Source organism: Rosa chinensis, chromosome 1 (assembly GCF_002994745.2).
Source record: "Rosa chinensis cultivar Old Blush chromosome 1, RchiOBHm-V2, whole genome shotgun sequence".
Classification (NCBI taxonomy): Eukaryota; Viridiplantae; Streptophyta; class Magnoliopsida; order Rosales; family Rosaceae; genus Rosa; species Rosa chinensis.
Window position 1 is genome coordinate 5,982,911 of NC_037088.1, and position 19,468 is coordinate 6,002,378.

The 19,468-nt window shown below is 37.5% G+C and overlaps 1 protein-coding gene across 1 annotated transcript; it reads left to right on the plus strand.

Moving 5' to 3' along the window:
- The first annotated feature begins 647 nt into the window (after positions 1 to 647).
- On the plus strand, positions 648 to 11,463 carry LOC112188608 (protein transport protein SEC31 homolog B). The gene is made up of 22 exons (XM_040514312.1): positions 648 to 1,247; positions 2,828 to 2,882; positions 2,981 to 3,103; positions 3,670 to 3,766; positions 3,850 to 3,886; positions 3,992 to 4,097; positions 4,182 to 4,239; positions 5,148 to 5,245; positions 5,395 to 5,514; positions 5,922 to 5,964; positions 7,052 to 7,155; positions 7,235 to 7,362; positions 7,492 to 8,050; positions 8,205 to 8,297; positions 8,524 to 8,709; positions 8,795 to 9,008; positions 9,452 to 9,531; positions 9,632 to 9,793; positions 9,979 to 10,101; positions 10,189 to 10,438; positions 10,605 to 10,843; positions 10,930 to 11,463. Exons 1-22 carry the CDS (start codon positions 925 to 927, stop codon positions 11,023 to 11,025), a joined length of 3,294 nt encoding a protein of 1,097 aa, XP_040370246.1. The 5' UTR covers positions 648 to 924; the 3' UTR covers positions 11,026 to 11,463.
- The last annotated feature ends 8,005 nt before the right edge of the window (positions 11,464 to 19,468 follow it).

Below are 19,468 nucleotides of genomic sequence, written 5' to 3' on the forward strand. Positions count from 1 at the left end.
AATTTGGCATTGCTATAGTAGAAAGGGACGCTACTAGCGTCTCCTCCCAAAAGAAGAAGGCTTGTAAGTCAATGGGAGTTGGTTGCTAACTTGACAAAAGGAGGAAGAAGATTTGAAACCAAAGGGAAGTACAGTTGAGTGTGTTTTTATAGGTAAGAGATGATGAGACTACGGCAGGTGTCTCCATTGATAACATTGGGGGGGGGGGGGGGGTGCATGAATTAAGTAGGGTTTGTACTTGATGTATGTGAGTTTTTAATCCTAATAGTGTTAGGTTACGAAAGGAGAGACTTATGCTATTAGATCAAATGATACAGAATGTTTATTTTTATTTTTTGAAAGAAATATTTTTTGATAAGAAATCTGAATTTATCAATATTTTATCATTCTTAAATTAGTTATTTGTAAATAAAAAATAAAATAAAAACACGACACGAGAGAGTTCGACCAACAATAAATTAGTTATTGTATATGAATTATTTATTTAATAAAAAAAAATATTGACACGGGAGAAAAGTTTCAAGGACATAGCGCAAAGTCGTGTACACTTGTCAAGATATAATTGGTCACGTTACAACACAGACCTCACTCAAAGAAGCCCACACTGCATAGGATTGCAAAACCCCGCAAACACGACTCTCATAAACCAACCCCGGTAACGCCAGCGATTGCCAAATATCATATACACACACAAACACAAACACTCCCTCACATTCTCTAAGAGAGAGAGAGACAGAGAGTCCTCATTCTCACTTTCTCACACACACAGATCAGGTCCAAAACCAAACCCTAGAAATCCAGATTCCCAATTCCACCAGATCCATCCACCTATATACCTCGATTTTCTCTGATAATTGAGCTTCGTGCGTGTATATATAGATTCAATTGGGGGGAGGGGGCTGCGGTTTTCCACAATTTTGAGCCATGGCGTGTATAAAGGGGGTGAACAGATCGGCGTCGGTGGCGGTCGCGCCGGACGCTCCGTACATGGCGGCCGGGACGATGGCGGGAGCGGTGGATCTGTCCTTCAGCTCCTCCGCGAATATCGAGATCTTCAAGCTCGATTTACAGTCGGACGATCGTGATCTTCCTGTAGTGGGAGAGTCCACGAGCTCCGAGAGATTCAACAGGTTATCGTGGTCCAAGCCCGCTGCTGGATCAGGCTCGCAAGACTTTGGCCTTGGGCTCATCGCCGGTGGACTCGTCGATGGGACTATTGATATCTGGAATCCGCTCACTCTGATCCGGTAACTCTCGAATTGAAATTCCGCGGTTTCGTTTTTGGTTTGGATTAGGATTGGAATTGAATCTTGGATTTTATGCGGTTTCGGAATGTGGCTTTGTTTCAATGTTGCGGTAATGTGGGGGGGAATTTTGCGACTTCTGTAGTCTCGTTGTGTTTGAACTCTGATCTCTTTGGTGTGACTGTTTTAGTGTGATTGAATAGATCCCAATTAGTCAATTTGATTTGGTTTTACAATCCAAGTTTATCTCTTTTGTTTTCAGTGAAATGGTGTGTGAACTTTGGCCGCTGGTAATGTAAATGTAGAGAAATCTGAGTTGGGATTCTATGATTTAAATTGTCGAGAGTTGATATGGTTTGTGTGGAGCATCAATGCCATTGTAATCCTGGACCTGAGGGGACTACTATAAGACCATCCACTAAGTTACCAAGAGTTATACAGTTTTTGAGTAACCAAATTAGCGTCGATATTGTATAAATGATAGGAAATTGTCTGCTTTCTCATTTGGAACATTTATTTTTTGGCTGCTAGAGATGTGGCATTGCAAAAGTGAGGACAGATGGATTTGATATATAGTAAGGTAGAGTGTGGGTACAGTCGGAATATCTTTTTTTTCTTTTTTTCTGATGTCATTTGATCCAGACACCTTGGTTAAATAGTTTGTTTGATTTGTCTCTTGATCAGATTATGGTCTGGTTTATTTAACATTAATGTATCCTATCCAGAAAAATTTCTCAGTGATCCATTTTTTTTCAATCAAGTGAGACTTTTAGATGTTATCAACAAATTTGTTGCATGTAATCTCAGGTCCAAACTCCCCCTTTATTTTCCATCACACATTGTAGTCATTGTAGTTTCATAATTCAACACGCCCCTTTTTATTTTTTTACTGGTGGAATATAGGGGGAATTCTTTATTTATTATGTTTTCTTTTGGTGGTGGTGTGTGGTTGGGAGAGGGAGAGAGGGGGGGGGGGGGGGGGTGGGGGTGAGATCTCCTGTTCCTATATTTCAAAATTAACTCTCAATACTATTGTAAAAGGAGGAAGATGTATAAAACTTGACATGGTAGATATCCGTTTTGGCCATAGTTTCTTCCACATATGTGTTCCTTCTATAGTATGTACTATGTATTTGATTTGTTCATTTGCATGAACTATGGTAGAAGAGGCTTTGAAAATTAAAACAGCTATTGTATTACTCCTTGGAACTTTTGGTATGTGAGTTGATGCAATTTGTCTTTTCTTGGATTATTCCAGTATATATTATATATGTTTATATAATGTATATTTTTTTTGTGTATTAGGGTTGCTTGTAAGTGTATATTTACTTTAGTAGTCTGCTACTTATATTCTCTGAAACTTTTGTGTTTATGTATATTTTTTCTATTTTATTCCTGGGGCCAGTCAATACAATCAAATAGAAAGGCCAATGGATCTTGAATTTCTGGGAATTTGCAATAATTTGTGGCTCATGTTAACTTTAGTTTTCATATTCACTGTAATTTCTGGGGCCTTGTTTTGACAAAACATCATAGTATTTTTTGGTTCAGAAGGAACTTATTTTATTGTTGCTTCTTCTTAGTTCTGAGACGGGGGAAAATGCTTCCGTTGAGCGTCTGACAAGACATAAGGGGCCTGTAAGTCTTTTGTTTTGATTCTTTCAGTGCTTGGATTTCTGATGATTTTGTAGCATGTTTTAACCTCCTAAAATTTTTTCTTGTTATTTTTATTTCAGGTTCGTGGTCTTGAATTTAATGCAATCGCCCCAAATTTACTTGCATCTGGGGCCGACGATGGTGAAATTTGCATCTGGGACTTGGCTAATCCTACTGAGCCAACTCATTTTCCGCCTCTTAGGGTTTGTATTGATTGGTTGTTGTCGGATTATTGAAGTTTAATTCTTTTTCTCTGAATGCATCACACTTCTCAATATGCCATGAAATGCAGTTCTAGGTCATAATCTCTTAGACACAGTTTTCTTATTTTTGACTCACATACACGTCTATGTTTTATCTGCACAGCTAACATATATATATATATATGTATATATGCACAATATGTGTGATTTTGTAGCAAAAACTACGTACTAGATCTACAATATGTAAGTGTAATATATCTAAATTCTCTTGATCTCTTGTTCGTTTTAATGAAAGATTCCAAAAAAAATAAGTTTTTACAATATGCATTGCAACCATGGAAGGATGTGGGACTTATAAAGCAATAAAATAAGCAAAGAGAAGTGAACAGATGGAAAGGATGAGGCTTTTTCTTTTTATATTTTTGTAACTTGAGGAAGCATATAAACATTTATTTTTACCCATGTTCCTCCACCATAGTGAGATCTGTCTCTTTACTTTTCTACATCTGTGAGAATGTTATAGGTGTCTGGACATTATTGATTCTAAACTTTTGATCTTTATGCAGGGAAGTGGTTCTGCTGCCCAGGGTGAGATTTCATTTTTATCTTGGAATAGCAAGGTCCAACATATATTGGCATCCTCTTCGTATAATGGGACAACTGGTAAGGAACCTGATACTGTTTAAGGATTCGTTGGCTACAGATTGCATTTAATTTCAGAAAATGACATCTGATATCTTTTCCAGTGATTTGGGACCTAAAAAAGCAAAAGCCAGTGATAAGGTAACATGCTAGTTTATTTTTTTATTTTTTCACTGTGAACTGATCTCGCATTCTTGCATGATCTGGAACCGTTCAATGACCTTACTTAACATTATTTGCTGACAGTTTTGCGGATTCAGTTAGAAGACGGTGCTCTGTTTTGCAGTGGAATCCTGATGTTGCCACTCAGCTTGTTGTTGCATCTGATGAAGATGGTTCACCTTCTCTCAGGGTAACAAATTTGCGGATGATATTTCATTTGTCTAGCTGTGAAATATCTTAGAGATCAAACATATTAACTTCTTAGTTCATGCAGCTCTGGGATATGCGTAATATATTGTCACCAGTTAAAGAGTTTGTGGGGCACACTAAAGGTAACAAGTGCAAAATGATTCATCTTCCTATTAGTTATTGTTGTGATATGTTTAACCCTTTCCTTTTCACTTGGGAGCATTTTTCTGTCTGAGTTTGTCATAATTTTCTTTGCCCTGTATGCCATGAGTTTGGAATTTCTGTTATACCTCCTCTCTTTAGTTATTGTTCTGTTGTTGACCTTTGCATTATTGGACTAGTAACAAATATCAGACGTGTGACTTCTGAAATAAATGTTTCTATGGAACTTGTTCATATGTTATTGTTCTCTGTTGTTGACTTCTGTATTATTGGACTAGTAATCAATATCAGAACGGTGACTTGTAAAATAATTATTTCTATAGAACTTGATATGCTGATTACTTTTTTCCTGCCCCTTCCGTGGGGGGATAAAATTGAGCTGCATTCAAGTATGGATTATTAATTGGCTAATATAATTCATTTGTCAAATCATCCTAAGCTGCTAGTCCGCTCGTGTATCTTTCACTATAGTACACCCCATTTTGTTTATTCTAGATCATTAGTTTGAGGAAGGAGGTGGGAGAAAGCATCAGCACTTTGTCAAACCCTCAAGTTGCTACTGCACTCAAATATCGTTCGCTATAGACCCTTACCCCAGTTTGTTTATTTTAGGTCACTTAGTCTGAAAATGGAGGTGAGAGAAAGGATCACTACCTTCAAAGAGCCCTCATATTATGACCTACATTAGAGTTGGTGGCTTTGATTTTTGTTTTTGTTGATGTGAGGATTTGTTGTTTCCAATGTTCTTTGAAGATTCGTGATTATGCATTGTGTACTCATTTTTCTGAGATTGTTAATTATTATTGTTGCATCAACTTCACTGACATTATGTTGATTGGACATAAATTGGACATGCTTATGATTATTATATTTGTATGTCTTACTCCAGGTGTAATTGCAATGTCATGGTGTCCTAATGACAGCTCTTATCTGCTAACGTGTGCCAAGGACAATCGAACTATTTGTTGGGACACAGTTTCTGCAGAGGTATGAATTTACTGTCCTTAACACAGACTGATACATTTTTCACTTAACCTTGTTTTTCCCCTTCACCTCCTGGTGTCAATTTAATCTCCTTCAGTTTTTGTTGGGGTGTACTGTTCGGTGTTTGATTTGATGTTTTTTCTTTGGTCCAGATTGTATGTGAATTGCCTGCAGGAACCAACTGGAATTTCGATGTGCATTGGTATCCGAAAGTACCTGGAGTGATATCAGCGTCTTCATTTGATGGAAAAATTGGAATTTATAATATTGAGGTATGCCGTTTTTCTTATTGCTATCCTGAAGTTTCAGTGTCCAAGCATAGAAGTTGTGGAATGTAAATCCAGTGTGATATTTGATGGGTACAATTTGAAAGAACAAAAACTTGAAGTCAGGAATCTGACATTAAGATTAGTGAGCCAAAAATGTTTGAAGTGATGAGTTAAATGGAATGCTGAACTTTCTCCGCCAACTGTATTGGTGGTGAATGCTAAGATTGATGAACAACTATAACTCATGATTGGCCACCATTATTGGCTGGTGTAGCCTGTTATTTCATAATTTGATTAATGAAGGATTGCTCGTGGTGTTTTTCATAAATGGAACACAAGCATGTATTTGTGTCTGATGTATCCATTTTTAGTCATGATCTTACCATGGTTAATTTTTTTTCTTCTCACAGGGTTGCAGTAGATATGGTGTGGGGGAGAGCGACTTTGGTGCTGGTAAGTCATACTTGATAACAATTGGATTGTTAACAGTACTCTTTTGTTGGATTAGCATTTTCTTTCTTCGCTTTACTTCTTTTCCCACTTCCTCTATTTTGCCAGAGGCAATAATTCTTGGTGATTCAAGATGAATTTGGGGGGTTAGAACTTATGTATACTATTGGAAAGTTAAAACTTTTTGAAATAATTAAGATTAGAAAACACTTCTTTTTCTTTTCAACAGTCTGGACTTAGGGTGGAACAGTTGGTGAGCCTGACTACATGGTTATATGTACTGAGATGGTCGAATAATGGGCATAGGGTTTCATATTTACTTCTGTTGTGTGCAATAAGAGAATAATGGCCGTAGCGTGACTACATGGGCTGGTGTCCGAAGAATAAGTTGCAGGATTTCTTCAGATCAACACCCAATTAGGAATTTGAGGGGTAATTAGACAATATGGGTGTATCCATTTCCGGTTAAAGCTTGTGGCCCGTCATTACTAATCACAGGATTTACCAGAATGCCTCTGTCCTAGATATTGCAAACCGAAGCATTAAATATATTACGTCTTGCAGCTTTAGATTCTGATTGGAATTGATGCAGAGGGGAAAATGGGGTAATAGGCACAAACACTGCTGTTTGTTAATTCAAGTCTTTTGAGATGAGGATCAATGATGAATTCAAAAATTTGAGAAATGAAAGAAATTTACAAGAAACGGATAAAAAGCTTGGGCCTTACTGCCCCCCTTGTTATAAACACTTCTTTCCTCCTCCAATAATCTTTCTTCGAACGAAGGGACCTGCATCATTGTGCCGCACCTCTATTCTAAATAGTTTCATGAAAAGATTTCAACTCAGTAGTGTGGCTTTGTGAAGGTTGAATATTTAGGTTTTATGTAGAATATTGGTGCTCAGACCAAGTGAAATTGCATAAATCATCGTATGATTTTAATGAAATATTATGTAAGATCGGTAATTTTTAAACTATATTCTATCTTTCAATAAGTGCTTACCTGGAAGGAGCGTGGGCTATTCCTACTCTCTCTCTCTCTCTCTCTCTCTCTCTCTCTCTCTAAGCTTCATGTGTCATCCTTTACACAGGACCTCTCAGAGCTCCAAAATGGTATAAGCGCCCAGCTGGAGCATCTTTTGGTTTTGGAGGCAAGATTGTGTCCTTTCACCCTAGTTCATCTGGTGTTTCAGAGGTAAGTTATTGGCATGCTGCCCATATTGTGTACTATGAACGTATGATGCATTTTATAGCTTATCTTCTCCTTTTACCAGGTTTATGTGCACAGCTTGGTTACTGAACAAAGTTTGGTGGATCGCTCATCTGAATTTGAAAGTGCAATACAAAATGGGGAAAGGTCTTCACTCCGGGCTTTATGTGACAAGAAAGCACAGGAGTCTGAGTATGTCATTTATCATAAGAAATGAACGTTTTCATCAGCTTCGGGAGAGTCATCATTTCTCTCCTTTCAATTCTCCTGTCATGGTTAATGTATTTTTTTGGCTTCAAATTTGCATGGTTATTTTCACAGGTCTGCAGATGACCAGGAAACATGGGGCTTGTTAAGGGTTATGTTTGAAGATGATGGGACTGCAAGGACAAACCTGATCACACATCTTGGTTTCAGTGTACCTGAGGAAACAAAAGAAACAGTTCAAGATGGTCTATCAGCGGAAGTCAGTGCACCTGGGCTTGAGGATTCAACAACTGATAAAGCTGGTTTGGGTGCTGAGAAGGAAACTACAATTTTTCCTTCTGACAATGGAGAAGATTTCTTTAACAATCTTCCTAGTCCTAAAGCTGACACTCCTCATTCAACCTCTGGTGACAAATTTGTTGCGGCGGATACAGTTCCTATTACAGACCAAGTTCAAGAAGAACCTGATGAACCGGAAGAGAGCGCCGATCCTTCATTTGATGAATCAGTTCAACATGCTTTAGCTGTAGGAGATTATAAAGGGGCTGTTGCAAAGTGCATTTCAGCAAATAAAATGGCTGATGCTTTAGTTATTGCTCATGCTGGTGGTCCGACGTTGTGGGAGCGCACTCGGGATCAATACCTTAAGTTGAGCCATTCACCTTACCTTAAGGTATTTGAACTTTCATCTTGTGTTCTTGAAGGCAGTAAAACACTTGATTCTTTTGCATATGAGGATTTCTTCCTCAAATAAGATGTTAAAAGAATTGTTTTTATTCATCTTATGATTATGCTATTTTGAAATTGGAAGTTTTGTTTACTGTTAGATTGTTTCTGCAATGGTGAGCAATGATCTATCAAGTCTTGTTAACACCAGACCCCTCAAATTCTGGAAGGAAACACTTGCTGTTCTCTGTAGTGTAAGTTTCCATGCTCTAAGATCTAAATATTTATGTCTTTGACACTTCTTGAATACATTTTGGGTTAAGTGAGATTCTGATAAATTGCATTACAAGTGCAACAATTTAAGTTGCAGAAAATATATCCATATGATTTCTACCTATTACGTGACTGTTTCTGAGTCATCTTAAGTGCACTCTAAATTGCTCTATATGTCATTTATGTTATTTTCTTCTTCATGAACAGTTTTCATCAATAGAGGCGTGGGAAGGTCTCTGTAATACGCTTGCTGCTAGACTTATAGCTGCTGGTAATACCCTGGCAGCAACTATTTGTTATATATGTGCGGGAAATATTGACAAGACGGTAGATATTTGGTCAAGGAATCTGACAACTGATCATGAAGGGAGATCCTATGTTGACCTTCTTCAGGTAACTTTGTTTTTATTTATTGTATTTTATGGTGCATGTAGGCTTCCGGGACTTGAACTTGACAAAATCTATGTATTTGCTTTAGGAATTAATGGAGAAGACTATAGTACTTGCCTTGGCAACTGGACAGAAGCGATTTAGTGCTTCTTTGTGCAAACTTGTTGAGAAATATGCTGAAATTTTAGCTAGTCAAGGTCTTTTGACAACAGCAATGGAGTACCTGAAACTCTTGGGCTCTGATGAATTGTCTCCTGAACTAGTGATCTTAAGGGATCGTATTGCTCTTTCTACAGAACCCGGTATGTTTTTTTTGGAAATGCTCCCATGTACTGTTTTAATCTATGGGTCTCTTTGTGGTTGCTTCTGAAAGGCCTAAAAGCACTTACTAAAAGTGGAAAAACCACCTTTTCTTTAGGAGGAAAGCACTTGACAAGTGCTCTAGTCACATTTGAATTATTTTTTTTTTGGGCAAATTTTTTATTATTTGTAATTGAACTTTTCACAAAAGTGCTATTCCCAAACAGGTCATATGTAGTATTTTCCTGCTGAAGATCATAGCTCAGCAGCCATCAATAATATATTGATGATCACAATCAATTGTGTCAAGAGTTATTATATAGATAGATACATGATATAAGAGTTATCCACAGGATGGTGACATATCTCAAAATATGAAGCCTTTTCCTCCTCTTACCTGCATTATTTATTATCATTAATGATGGTATTTGTTGTTTTGCTGCAGTAGAGAAAGTCCCCAAGACTGTAACATTTGAAAACCCTGATCAAACCCCTTATGTCGGTGGGAACCCTCCATATTATCAGGTGTTCATCCAGATATTTCATTGTTGTTTTGTTGCCAAATCCATTTCTTTAATGTGGACTAACTTTAACTTTCATTTTTTTTTTTAATTGAACTGGCTAGGAACCAGCTCAGCCACCTGTGAATCCGTATGGCGGCTATTCTGAACCTGTGACTCCTCCATATGCAGGTGGAGGATATGTCCCATACCCCCAGCCTCCATCACAGACTCCATCACAGCCTCCTCACATATTTGTTCCTACACCAACACCTCAACTACCACAGGTACATTTTGCCTTTTTAAAATTAATTTTTATATATATATATTTATTTATTTCTTTCTCATTTCTATAGATTATAATGTGTTTTTACAATGGAACCTACAATTCACTTTTTTTTTTTTGTATAATTTTTCAATTCCCGAGTTCTTGGTGTACAACTCATTTAACTTGCACGTGTTTTTCTTGTAGGAAAAATATCTTGTACCTCCTGCTTCTACTCAGCCTAACATGACCTTTATTCCTTCGACTCCTCCTGGTCTGCCAAATGTGGAGAAGTATCATCAGCCTACGCTGGGTTCTCAATTGTATCCTGTCGGTAGATCTGCACTTGATTTTAATTTACAGATCTGAACCATCTCCACGATGGATATTCTAAAGTTTTCTCCATTTGTGTTTTAGGGAACTGCTTTTCAACCTATGCAAACAGGGCCTGGTTCAGGAGCCCCTCATCAATCACATGTCAATCCAGTTCCTGCAAATAAGATGCCTCATGCTGTACCCCCTCCACAAAGGGGATTTATGCCAGTCACTAATTCAGGAGTTGTTCAGGGGACTCTGCAGCCATCTAGTCCCCCTGCTCCACCTCGACCTTCCGTGGCTCCTGCTCCACCACCTACCATACAGACAGTTGATACTTCAAAAGTTCCCGGTAATGTTTTCTTTAATGTGGTTAAACCTTTTGAATTCTGTGGTTTTGTTTCCCTTTGAACTTGGGCTGTCTTTATATGAAGTGAAGTTCATATCACAGCTTAAGAAGATGATAATTAGTTGGTTCAATTTTCCAACATAAGGTGCGTTTTTGTCGTACATAACAGGCCACCAAAAACCCGTAATCGCAACATTAGGGAGACTTTTCAATGAAACATCTGAAGCGTTGGGAGGTTCACGTGCAAATCCTGCTAAGAAGCGTGAAATAGAAGACAATTCAAGGAAGATAGGTGCACTGTTTGCCAAACTCAACAGCGGAGACATATCTAAAAATGCTGGTGATAAACTTGTGCAGCTGTGCCAGGCACTGGATAATGGTGATTTCACCACTGCCCTAGGCATTCAGGTACCAAAATGGAGACTTCAACTTCTTTATTTTGTCAAACCATGAATAGATGTTTACCTTTTTTTATTTGGTTTTGTCCTTATCAGATACAACTTACCACTAGTGAGTGGGATGAGTGCAACTTTTGGCTCGCAACTCTCAAGCGGATGATCAAGACCAGGCAAAATATGAGATTAAGTTGAGAAGGTTGAGATTCCCAAAGTGTCAGATTGCTTGGTTTTCAAAATTTTTCATGTGGCTTCAGGCATGGTGGTGCAGGAGTTGCTTCTTTTATGCACACAAGAGCATCTATAGATTTCAGTTTCAGGAATTTGGTCTTAATATTACTTTTGTAGGCCAATGATTGGTTTCAAAGCAGTTAGTGAAGATAGTATCTGGACAGTATTGGACTAGTCCACTGTTTCCATTTTATTTTTGTAGTTATTAGAAATAGTATTGATTTTTTTTCTTTCCCTTTCACAGTTGCATAGAATATTTACAGAGCTGCTTCAAGCATTTCTACTGGTCTGGTGTCATTGGCCGTTAACTTGTACCACCTTTGTGATTTCATTATATGAACCCACAAATCAGAATGATGACTTCAATTTTGATGAAAGTGAACGACTTGCTTTGGTTTGTATGTAGTCTTTTTCCAATGTGGGATATAAATAATTTATTCTTTTGATAACACCATCTTTTTTGATCAAGTAAAATTTCATTTAATAATTTTTACTGCAACTATGCATCATGGTACTCGCCGAGGGAGAAAAACACAACCAAGTGTGGAGTGTCCTTACTCAAAAGAAGAAAAATGAATTTATATGTCAACGGATCCAACAATCATTGTTGAGCCCAACTTTGGTAACGAACCGAAGATACACCCGTATCGTTTCAGGACCTCTCGAGCACATCAGGAAGATTGTTATTAAGACGTGCGACTTTAAGTCGGCAGGAAACTAGGTCTTGTTGATATCTTGGTCTCAGCCACAACTCACAAGCAAGACTACAATCTTGACTCGCAAGAGCATGAAATTATTTGACAAATGATCCAGAACTAGAAACAATTAAAAACTCCTGACCAAACGCGTCAATAAACTAAACAGAAACTTCCATAGTTCAGGCTGTCCAGCAGGCACCTTCCATCCCTTTGATCCGCTTGTCACTAGGTTGAAAGTTGAAACACCTCTACAATGATATGTATCTTCCAACACCCCTCACCACCACGCCGATGTGCATTACACAGATTGCAATAGACTTTTTTGATCTGAACACAAATTGCAATTGACATTGCTAATATTCTAATCACAAAGTTCGCCGAGCTGCTTGAAGAGGATTGAGAACTACACTTGCAAATCCACCAACCTACACAACTCCCTCATCGACACCCCCTCCTCATCTGTGGAACATTTTCATCGACCACTACCCCGATACGATGCTCCGTCCTTTCGACAACCTTGGAACTGTCGCAATCCACTTTCCTCTGCCAATTTACTAGGTCTCTAATAGTATTCGACACCAACAGCAATCAAGCACAAACAATCACTCCCCTCTTGCCAACCACCCTTGTAAGCTCCCCTCATGAGCCAATCACCAACCCTTCACCCCCGTCTGCAATGAGTCATCCGCTGAAAACACAGACCTTTCCCATCAAACCATTTCAAAAAGCCCTTGGATTGCTAGGAAATCCTTGACAACAAATGCAAGGTTGGGGTATTTTCCACCGGTCAATGGAGCAGATTTAGAGTGGATCAACCTAAGTCCGAATCCGTTTAGTAATAAAAATTTCCAACCTAACCCAATCCGTTAACCCAATGGATCGTTGATAGCTTAATCCAAATCGGTATCTGCCGATTAACGGATACTCATATGCCGCAACAGCTTTATCAGAGTTTTAAAGCTCCTTTTCAGTCAATGAACATGTCAGCTAACTTGCCACTCATGCTTCTTGAACCAGAGCTGCTGCTACCATTAGTTAATAGTTATACAACTCTCCACATTGTTACAATTAGTTTTAGACTTTTGGGATAAGATTAGCCACCAACTCTTTGACTTCTTCAGATTTGTCCTTGACCATTGATCATCATACTTTAGCCATGTTTTATGTACTCTAGAGAAGTTGCGCAGCTCATACTTTGGATCCAAAACCAGAGCAACCAAAAGCAACTGGTTCATGTCTTCAAGGCTCCCAAAATATCATTTGGACTTGTTCCTTATCTTTACTACCATATCTGTTTTTTTTTTTCCCCAATTCTAGGACAGGCTTAGTAAAAAACTCTTCAACCTCACATTGAATAGCCACAATGTCATGTAATGCTTTTTCTGCAGTGATTGCGCAGATTTCTTTATTGTCAAATTATGGAACATTTTCAGAAAATTAACAAAGACAAAAGCTCTCTCCCAATCTATTTCAAACTTTCATTCAGTGGCCCTACCTTTTTCTAGGGACTTTTTGCTTAATTTGAGCTTGTGTTTCTTCCTCTTCCCCATCTAATTCATCATTGTCATCAAAATAACTAAGAGTAAAACTCACCACTAGGGTCAAAACTTTCTTGCACCTAACAAAATGATACCTAATTTTCAAAAGTGATCAAAATGATACCTAAATTTTTAAAAACAAATAAACTTGATACCCAAATTTCAAAAGTGATCAAAATGATACCTAAAGTTTTAAAAACAAATCAATTTGATATCTCAGTTTATTTTTTTTAGGGCTAAATACTGGTTACTACTTTGTGGTTTAGATCCAAAATCAATTCAGTCTCTGGACTTCTAATTTCATTAAAAACACCCCTGTACTTTCAATTTTGATCTAATAGGTCAAATTCATTAATATTTTGTTATGAGTTCAAGTTATAGTTGAATTATTTGTTGAAAAACTATTTATTTGATAGATTTCTAATAGTGGGACTCACTCCAAAATTGACTATGCAGGCCACCTCAACACCACATCATTAAACATAGGCCATATATGAGTCACGTTAACAAGTTAAATGACTCAATTGTTGGAAAACTAACAAATTGGATCTATTAGATCAAAATTGAAAGTACAGGGGTGTTCTTGATGAAATTAGAAGTTTATTGACTGAATTGATTTTAGACCCAAACTACAGGGTAGTAGTCAGTATTTAGCCATTTTTTTTAACTTCTTTGTTAAATCAAATGCAAAATCAAGCACAAAAATTGAAGTGATTTGTTGTCAGAGGGCCATCAATCATCTATAACCCAATCTTCTTCTTCTATAGAATTAAAAAAAAATCTTCCATTCAATTTCAATTCTACCATCGATCATAGAAACAAATAAAGTTCGGATGTTTCCCAACTTCTCAAGAAACAAAGAAAAATGGGAAGAGAGAGAGAGAGAGGCAGAGATAGAAGAAGAAGAAGAAGAAGAAGAAGAAGAAGAAGAAGAAGAAGAAGAGAATTAACAAAGTAAAATAAAAAATAATTGAAAAATAGTTTTTTGTGTAAAATATTATTATAACCCCACAAAATACTGCACCACACGTGATCAATTTTAACAAAAAGTTACAAAAAATTAAATTGAGGTATCAAATTGATTTGTTTTTAAAATTTCAGGTATCATTTTGATCATTTTTGAAAGTTGGGTATCAAGTTGATTTGTTTTTAAAAATTTAGGTATCGTTTTGATCACTTTTGAAAGTTATGTATCATTTTGTCTGGTGCAAGAAAGTTTTGACCCTAGTACTCAATAACAAATATACTTGACATCTTCCTCTCCCGCCATTTGATCAAATGCTTACCAAAGCTCAAGACCTTGTCCAACATTAGGTAGGTGGAAATTCCATCTTGTTCACATATTTTAAAATATGCTTGCATTCCAGTTCCTCCTTCTCTACACAAGACTAATATATCAAGCATGTTTGCTGAACTCCTAACATTACCGCATTACATTTCTAATCTATGCGAATGATTTCTCCATCATTTTTAACCTGAATCTTACTGTCATGTTAAAGATGTGATCTAAATACCTAATATGAAGAAACTTGTCTCTTAAGACAGGTAGTTTTTCCTACTTAATCTTCTTCTTCCTAATGTAGTTAATAGCCACATTGTTTGCTGAGCATTATCGAGAGGTATGTCAAGACTTTGTCTATAGACCAATCAATCAAGCATGTTTCAAAAATTTTCCCTACGTTTATTCTTTGATTTTTTTTTTTTGAGAAATAGATAACTTCATTAATTTATCCATGACCAGTAGGCATATACATCACAAGCTGTTTCATACCAACAGTTCTAGATGGCACAAGTTGCTAAGCAAATGACCAGTAACCCTCACTGCAAACAAATATGCACACTTATTTATGCACCTAACTCAATGAACACAAATCCACACTACCTAAACCCTTGCTAGAACAACTCTAATTGCCTAGAGACCTCAATTGGTGTACAACTAGAGAAGTTAAACTTAAATAGCAAAACACTAGAATTCAAATGCTAGGTACCAGGCCAGCCCACACCAAACACTTCAAGAGGTCCAGCCCAAACAAGCCCAAGCCGAAAAGAGTAGGGGGAGTGGGCTGAAACACAAAGCCCAACCCACTACCCCCACCCTCGCTCCAGCACTAGACTAGCAAGAAATCGGAACCCTAACGGGTTCGTTAGAGCCTCTAAGTCAGTCCGGTGGCCGCCCTACTCGAACAGCCATGGCCTCCATATCGCGCACCAACCTGCCGGTATGCTGCCGCTAGAAAAAACACTACCTAGTTCTAATCAAGACAGATCTGCTCGCCTCATCCGGAAGACCGACAACAGTGTCCCAGTAGCAGCACTGTCGCCGTAGGCCGATCAGAAACTGCCTCTTCTCTGCAAGGTTCTATGATTCCTCCCCCACAAACTGAGTGTGCGTAAGACTAGAAACTGATCTCGAGATCTACCGCCGCCACTTCGCTCACTGACCTAGATACTCAACGCCGAAGCGTCCTTCTCACAGGCGGAGGATCCTCAGAGCCGCCGTTGTGCTTCTGCACAAAACTTAGGGTTTTGGCCTGGGTGCTCAGGGAAAAAGGGAGCGTTTTTTTTACTCCTACGCTTATTCTTTGATGATTAGGAATACATAAAGTTTAGAATTCTTTTGTGCATTTTCCAACCACCATCAATGAAATGTTTAATTAGGACTATGTAATTGATGTTTTGAACCGATGTCAACGTATCAGTTGTTAAACACACATAGTGGCTAGATAGATGCTGCCTAATTTTTTTTCTTTTCTTCATCAAACATCCTCAAAAACGATTTCACAACCACTTATTTAGAATAAACCTAGGACATGCAACACCACAAACTTAAACCAGTCCCTCTTGATGTGACTATTAGGCAGCTCATCTATAACTATCATTTCTACTACAGCTTTCAAGAAAGTTTCTTGGATCCATGCCCTCATCACTAAAGAAGGCTCGTCAAGGTTCCCATCACAGGTGAACACTTGTTGATACTTTTTAAAATCAATCAATCTTAGGTACATTTTGTAAACTATTTCTATATCCTCTTAAGGCTACTAATAGCATTGTTATATGAATCACAAGCAAGGTCTTGAGGGCTATACATTTTGTGCATTTTTGACTACCAACTGGGACCTTCTTTCCATCCAGTCTCAAAGATTAACTTGTCGATGTTCTTGGGAAGTGCTCCCATACTCATTATCATTCTTTTGATGATGTTGATGAAATACTTGTCTTCTTTTCAGCCCTCAACCTTTTGCCCTTCTTTGAATGGTTTTGGTGCTCATTTGTAAGTCATGGTAGATGGAGATGGAGATTAATTTTGTGTAGGGCTGGCCTTGAGGGCTGCCACCTGAGGCAGCCGCCTCAGGCCACCGGCTCCCGAGGGCCTCTGGAGTTTCTGTATATAAGTTATAGATAATATATATATATATATATATATATATATATTATTGTTTGCTCTAATAAACCAGAAAACGCACGTTGCTCCGGCGGAAGGGGAGACAGGCCACATCCACCTTCACCAAGGTTCGAATCACGCCTGACTCACTTCTCAATTTTTTTTCAATCAATTAAGGGACTTAAGTGGGGCTCAATTCCTTTCAGTTTTTTAACCTATTTTCTTTTTTAAATCACTTAAGGCAAAAATTTTGTTGGACCCGTGGCCCAGCCTCTTTTTTTTTCCTTTTCCTTTTCCATATAAACCTTTCCTTTCCTTTATTTTCCTTCTCCATATGGAAAACTACCGCAATTAAACCCTATATATTATTTGTGTATGCATAGAAAATTTCTCACATCAAACAAGATCGATTCTTTTGTATTGTTATTAATTTCATATTTACTTTTATTCAAAATACATGATTTTATACTGTTATTTGGCGCCAAAAAAAAAAAAATATAGACATATATATAGGATGCCACATTTTAATTCTTTGCCTCAGGCCGTTAGAATCTCAGGACCGGCCCTGATTTTGTGTTGATGTTGCACGCACATTTAAAGTTAAGAGATAGGGGTTTTTGATGTTGTAGGAGAGGAATCCATGAGAAAAGTAGAGATTGAGAATGAAGTTGAATCGGAGATAAAATTGATTGAGATGAGAAGTAGAGATGGATACATGAGATTATGATTAGTGTGAGGAGACAATTGATTGAAACATGGGATGCTAATTTGATTAAGGTGGGTAGGGACCACGATTTTTGAAATTTTGAGGAAGAACTTGAGAAAAAGTAGTCAGAAATTGAAAAAATAATGAGATAGATTGAAGAGAGGTGAGATATGAAGTTGATTTATGGTTATTTAGTGCTAATTTTGATTAAAGATTGACTATGGTTAAGTCTATACTAGTTGTATAGACTTGTCCAAACAGCCAATACAATTGATAGATATACTTGAGACTAAAAATGATAGAATGAGCCCTAGATTTCATCCTGAAATCTGAAATGGACTTGTGGGGTCCACCGTAGGATAAATTATATAGAAAAACTTCTCCTAAAAGTGAACTATCTAAAACCTGCAAAAACGAACTTAACACTCCTAGTAGCATCGATCCATCCACAATCCTTAGAGCTTACATGCTCCCCATGATATATGCCACACCCAAACTCAAATATAAAAGAGGTTTACACCACGTCTGAACTCAATTATACATATACATATCATAATACACATTACAACCCTTTAGAAGTCACACACACACACACACACACAGGGTCCTTCTAGTGAGGTATTCTCTTTTTTAGGTCATTTTAAGAGATCACTTATTAGACATACTTTTCGATCACATATCAACATCTCAACCATCCAATTTTTAGGTCTATATGAGTAGTTTATATATGCAAATTTTTAGCCAAATTGATAATCGTTAAGACAATACAATTGCTCTTTACAATTATAAACATGAACGGTTCAGGTAGGACAAATTCGGTTCGTCTATTAATTTAATCTAGTTCAATACTTTAACTATCATCAATTTAGCTGAAAATTGCAGAAGTGATCTATACATTAGGACCTAAAAACTGAACGGTTGAGATGCCGAAATGCCATCGAAAAGTGGATCCCAGAAGGGATCCATTGAACTGACCAAAGAAAGGAATCCCTTAGTGGAAGATCCTTATATATATATATGTGTGTGTGTGTGTGTGTGTGTCATAGCACACAATCATAGTATACGTATCTCAAATCAACGATCTTAACGGCCACCAGCTCATCCCTTTTCTTCTGGTGCCACAACTATACTATCGGCCACCAGTCCATCCCCTCTCTTTTGGTGCCACAACTACAATATCGGCCATCAGTCCATCCTCTCTTTCTGGTGCCTCATCTCCAGTCATGACCAGTAAAACGGTAACTCTAGGTATGGGGTATAACAGAAAACAATTAAAAAAATACATCGAGACCAACCGAATATATGAAGTATTAGTTTAGTTTGAAATTTAAATTTACCAAACTGAACCGTCAATCTCGAATCGGTTTAAGCACAGTTTCTCATTATTTTCTCAATTTCTGACTACTTTTATAGTTATTTAGCGCTAATTTTTGAGTGAAGATTGGCAATGGTTAAGTTATACCAACTGTATAGGTTGGTCCAAACAGTCAATAAACAATCGACAGATATACATTAGACTGAAAACAATTCTTTTTTGCAAAATATATATATATATATAAAAAAATCAACGGTTCGGTTTGAAATTTGCACTTTAGAAACGGGGAAACGTCAATCTCGCTCTCTCATGTCAAATCCCCCGGGCCTTTCTACCATCTTTATATTCTGAAGTGCAAAGTACCCAAGCATTTGGAAATGAACCAAGTGATCTCGTCAAGGCCAAAAGATCAAGAATGCCAAACACTAGGCTACAAGGCTTATCCAATTAATTAAAAACGTCAATATTTAACTTTTGGTCTTATTAACCAAAAGGCTTCGAATTTCAGAATTTCAAAAGCAGAGGTTGAAAAGCACATGCAAGCTGTAAAGCCTTGACATATGGAAGTGGAATATAGTTACTTCTGCTTGCTGCTAAAAGCTAAAGACAGTTCCTTTTTAGGGTTCTTTTTTTTTTCTAGTTTCAAACCAAATTTGGAGGAGCTTTTCTAGGGTTTTTGATGATTCAAATTCAACTTGTCTGTACTTTTCTGGGTTTATTCACTCCAAATGGGAAACAAACAGCAAGAAAATAAGGAATTGTCGTCAC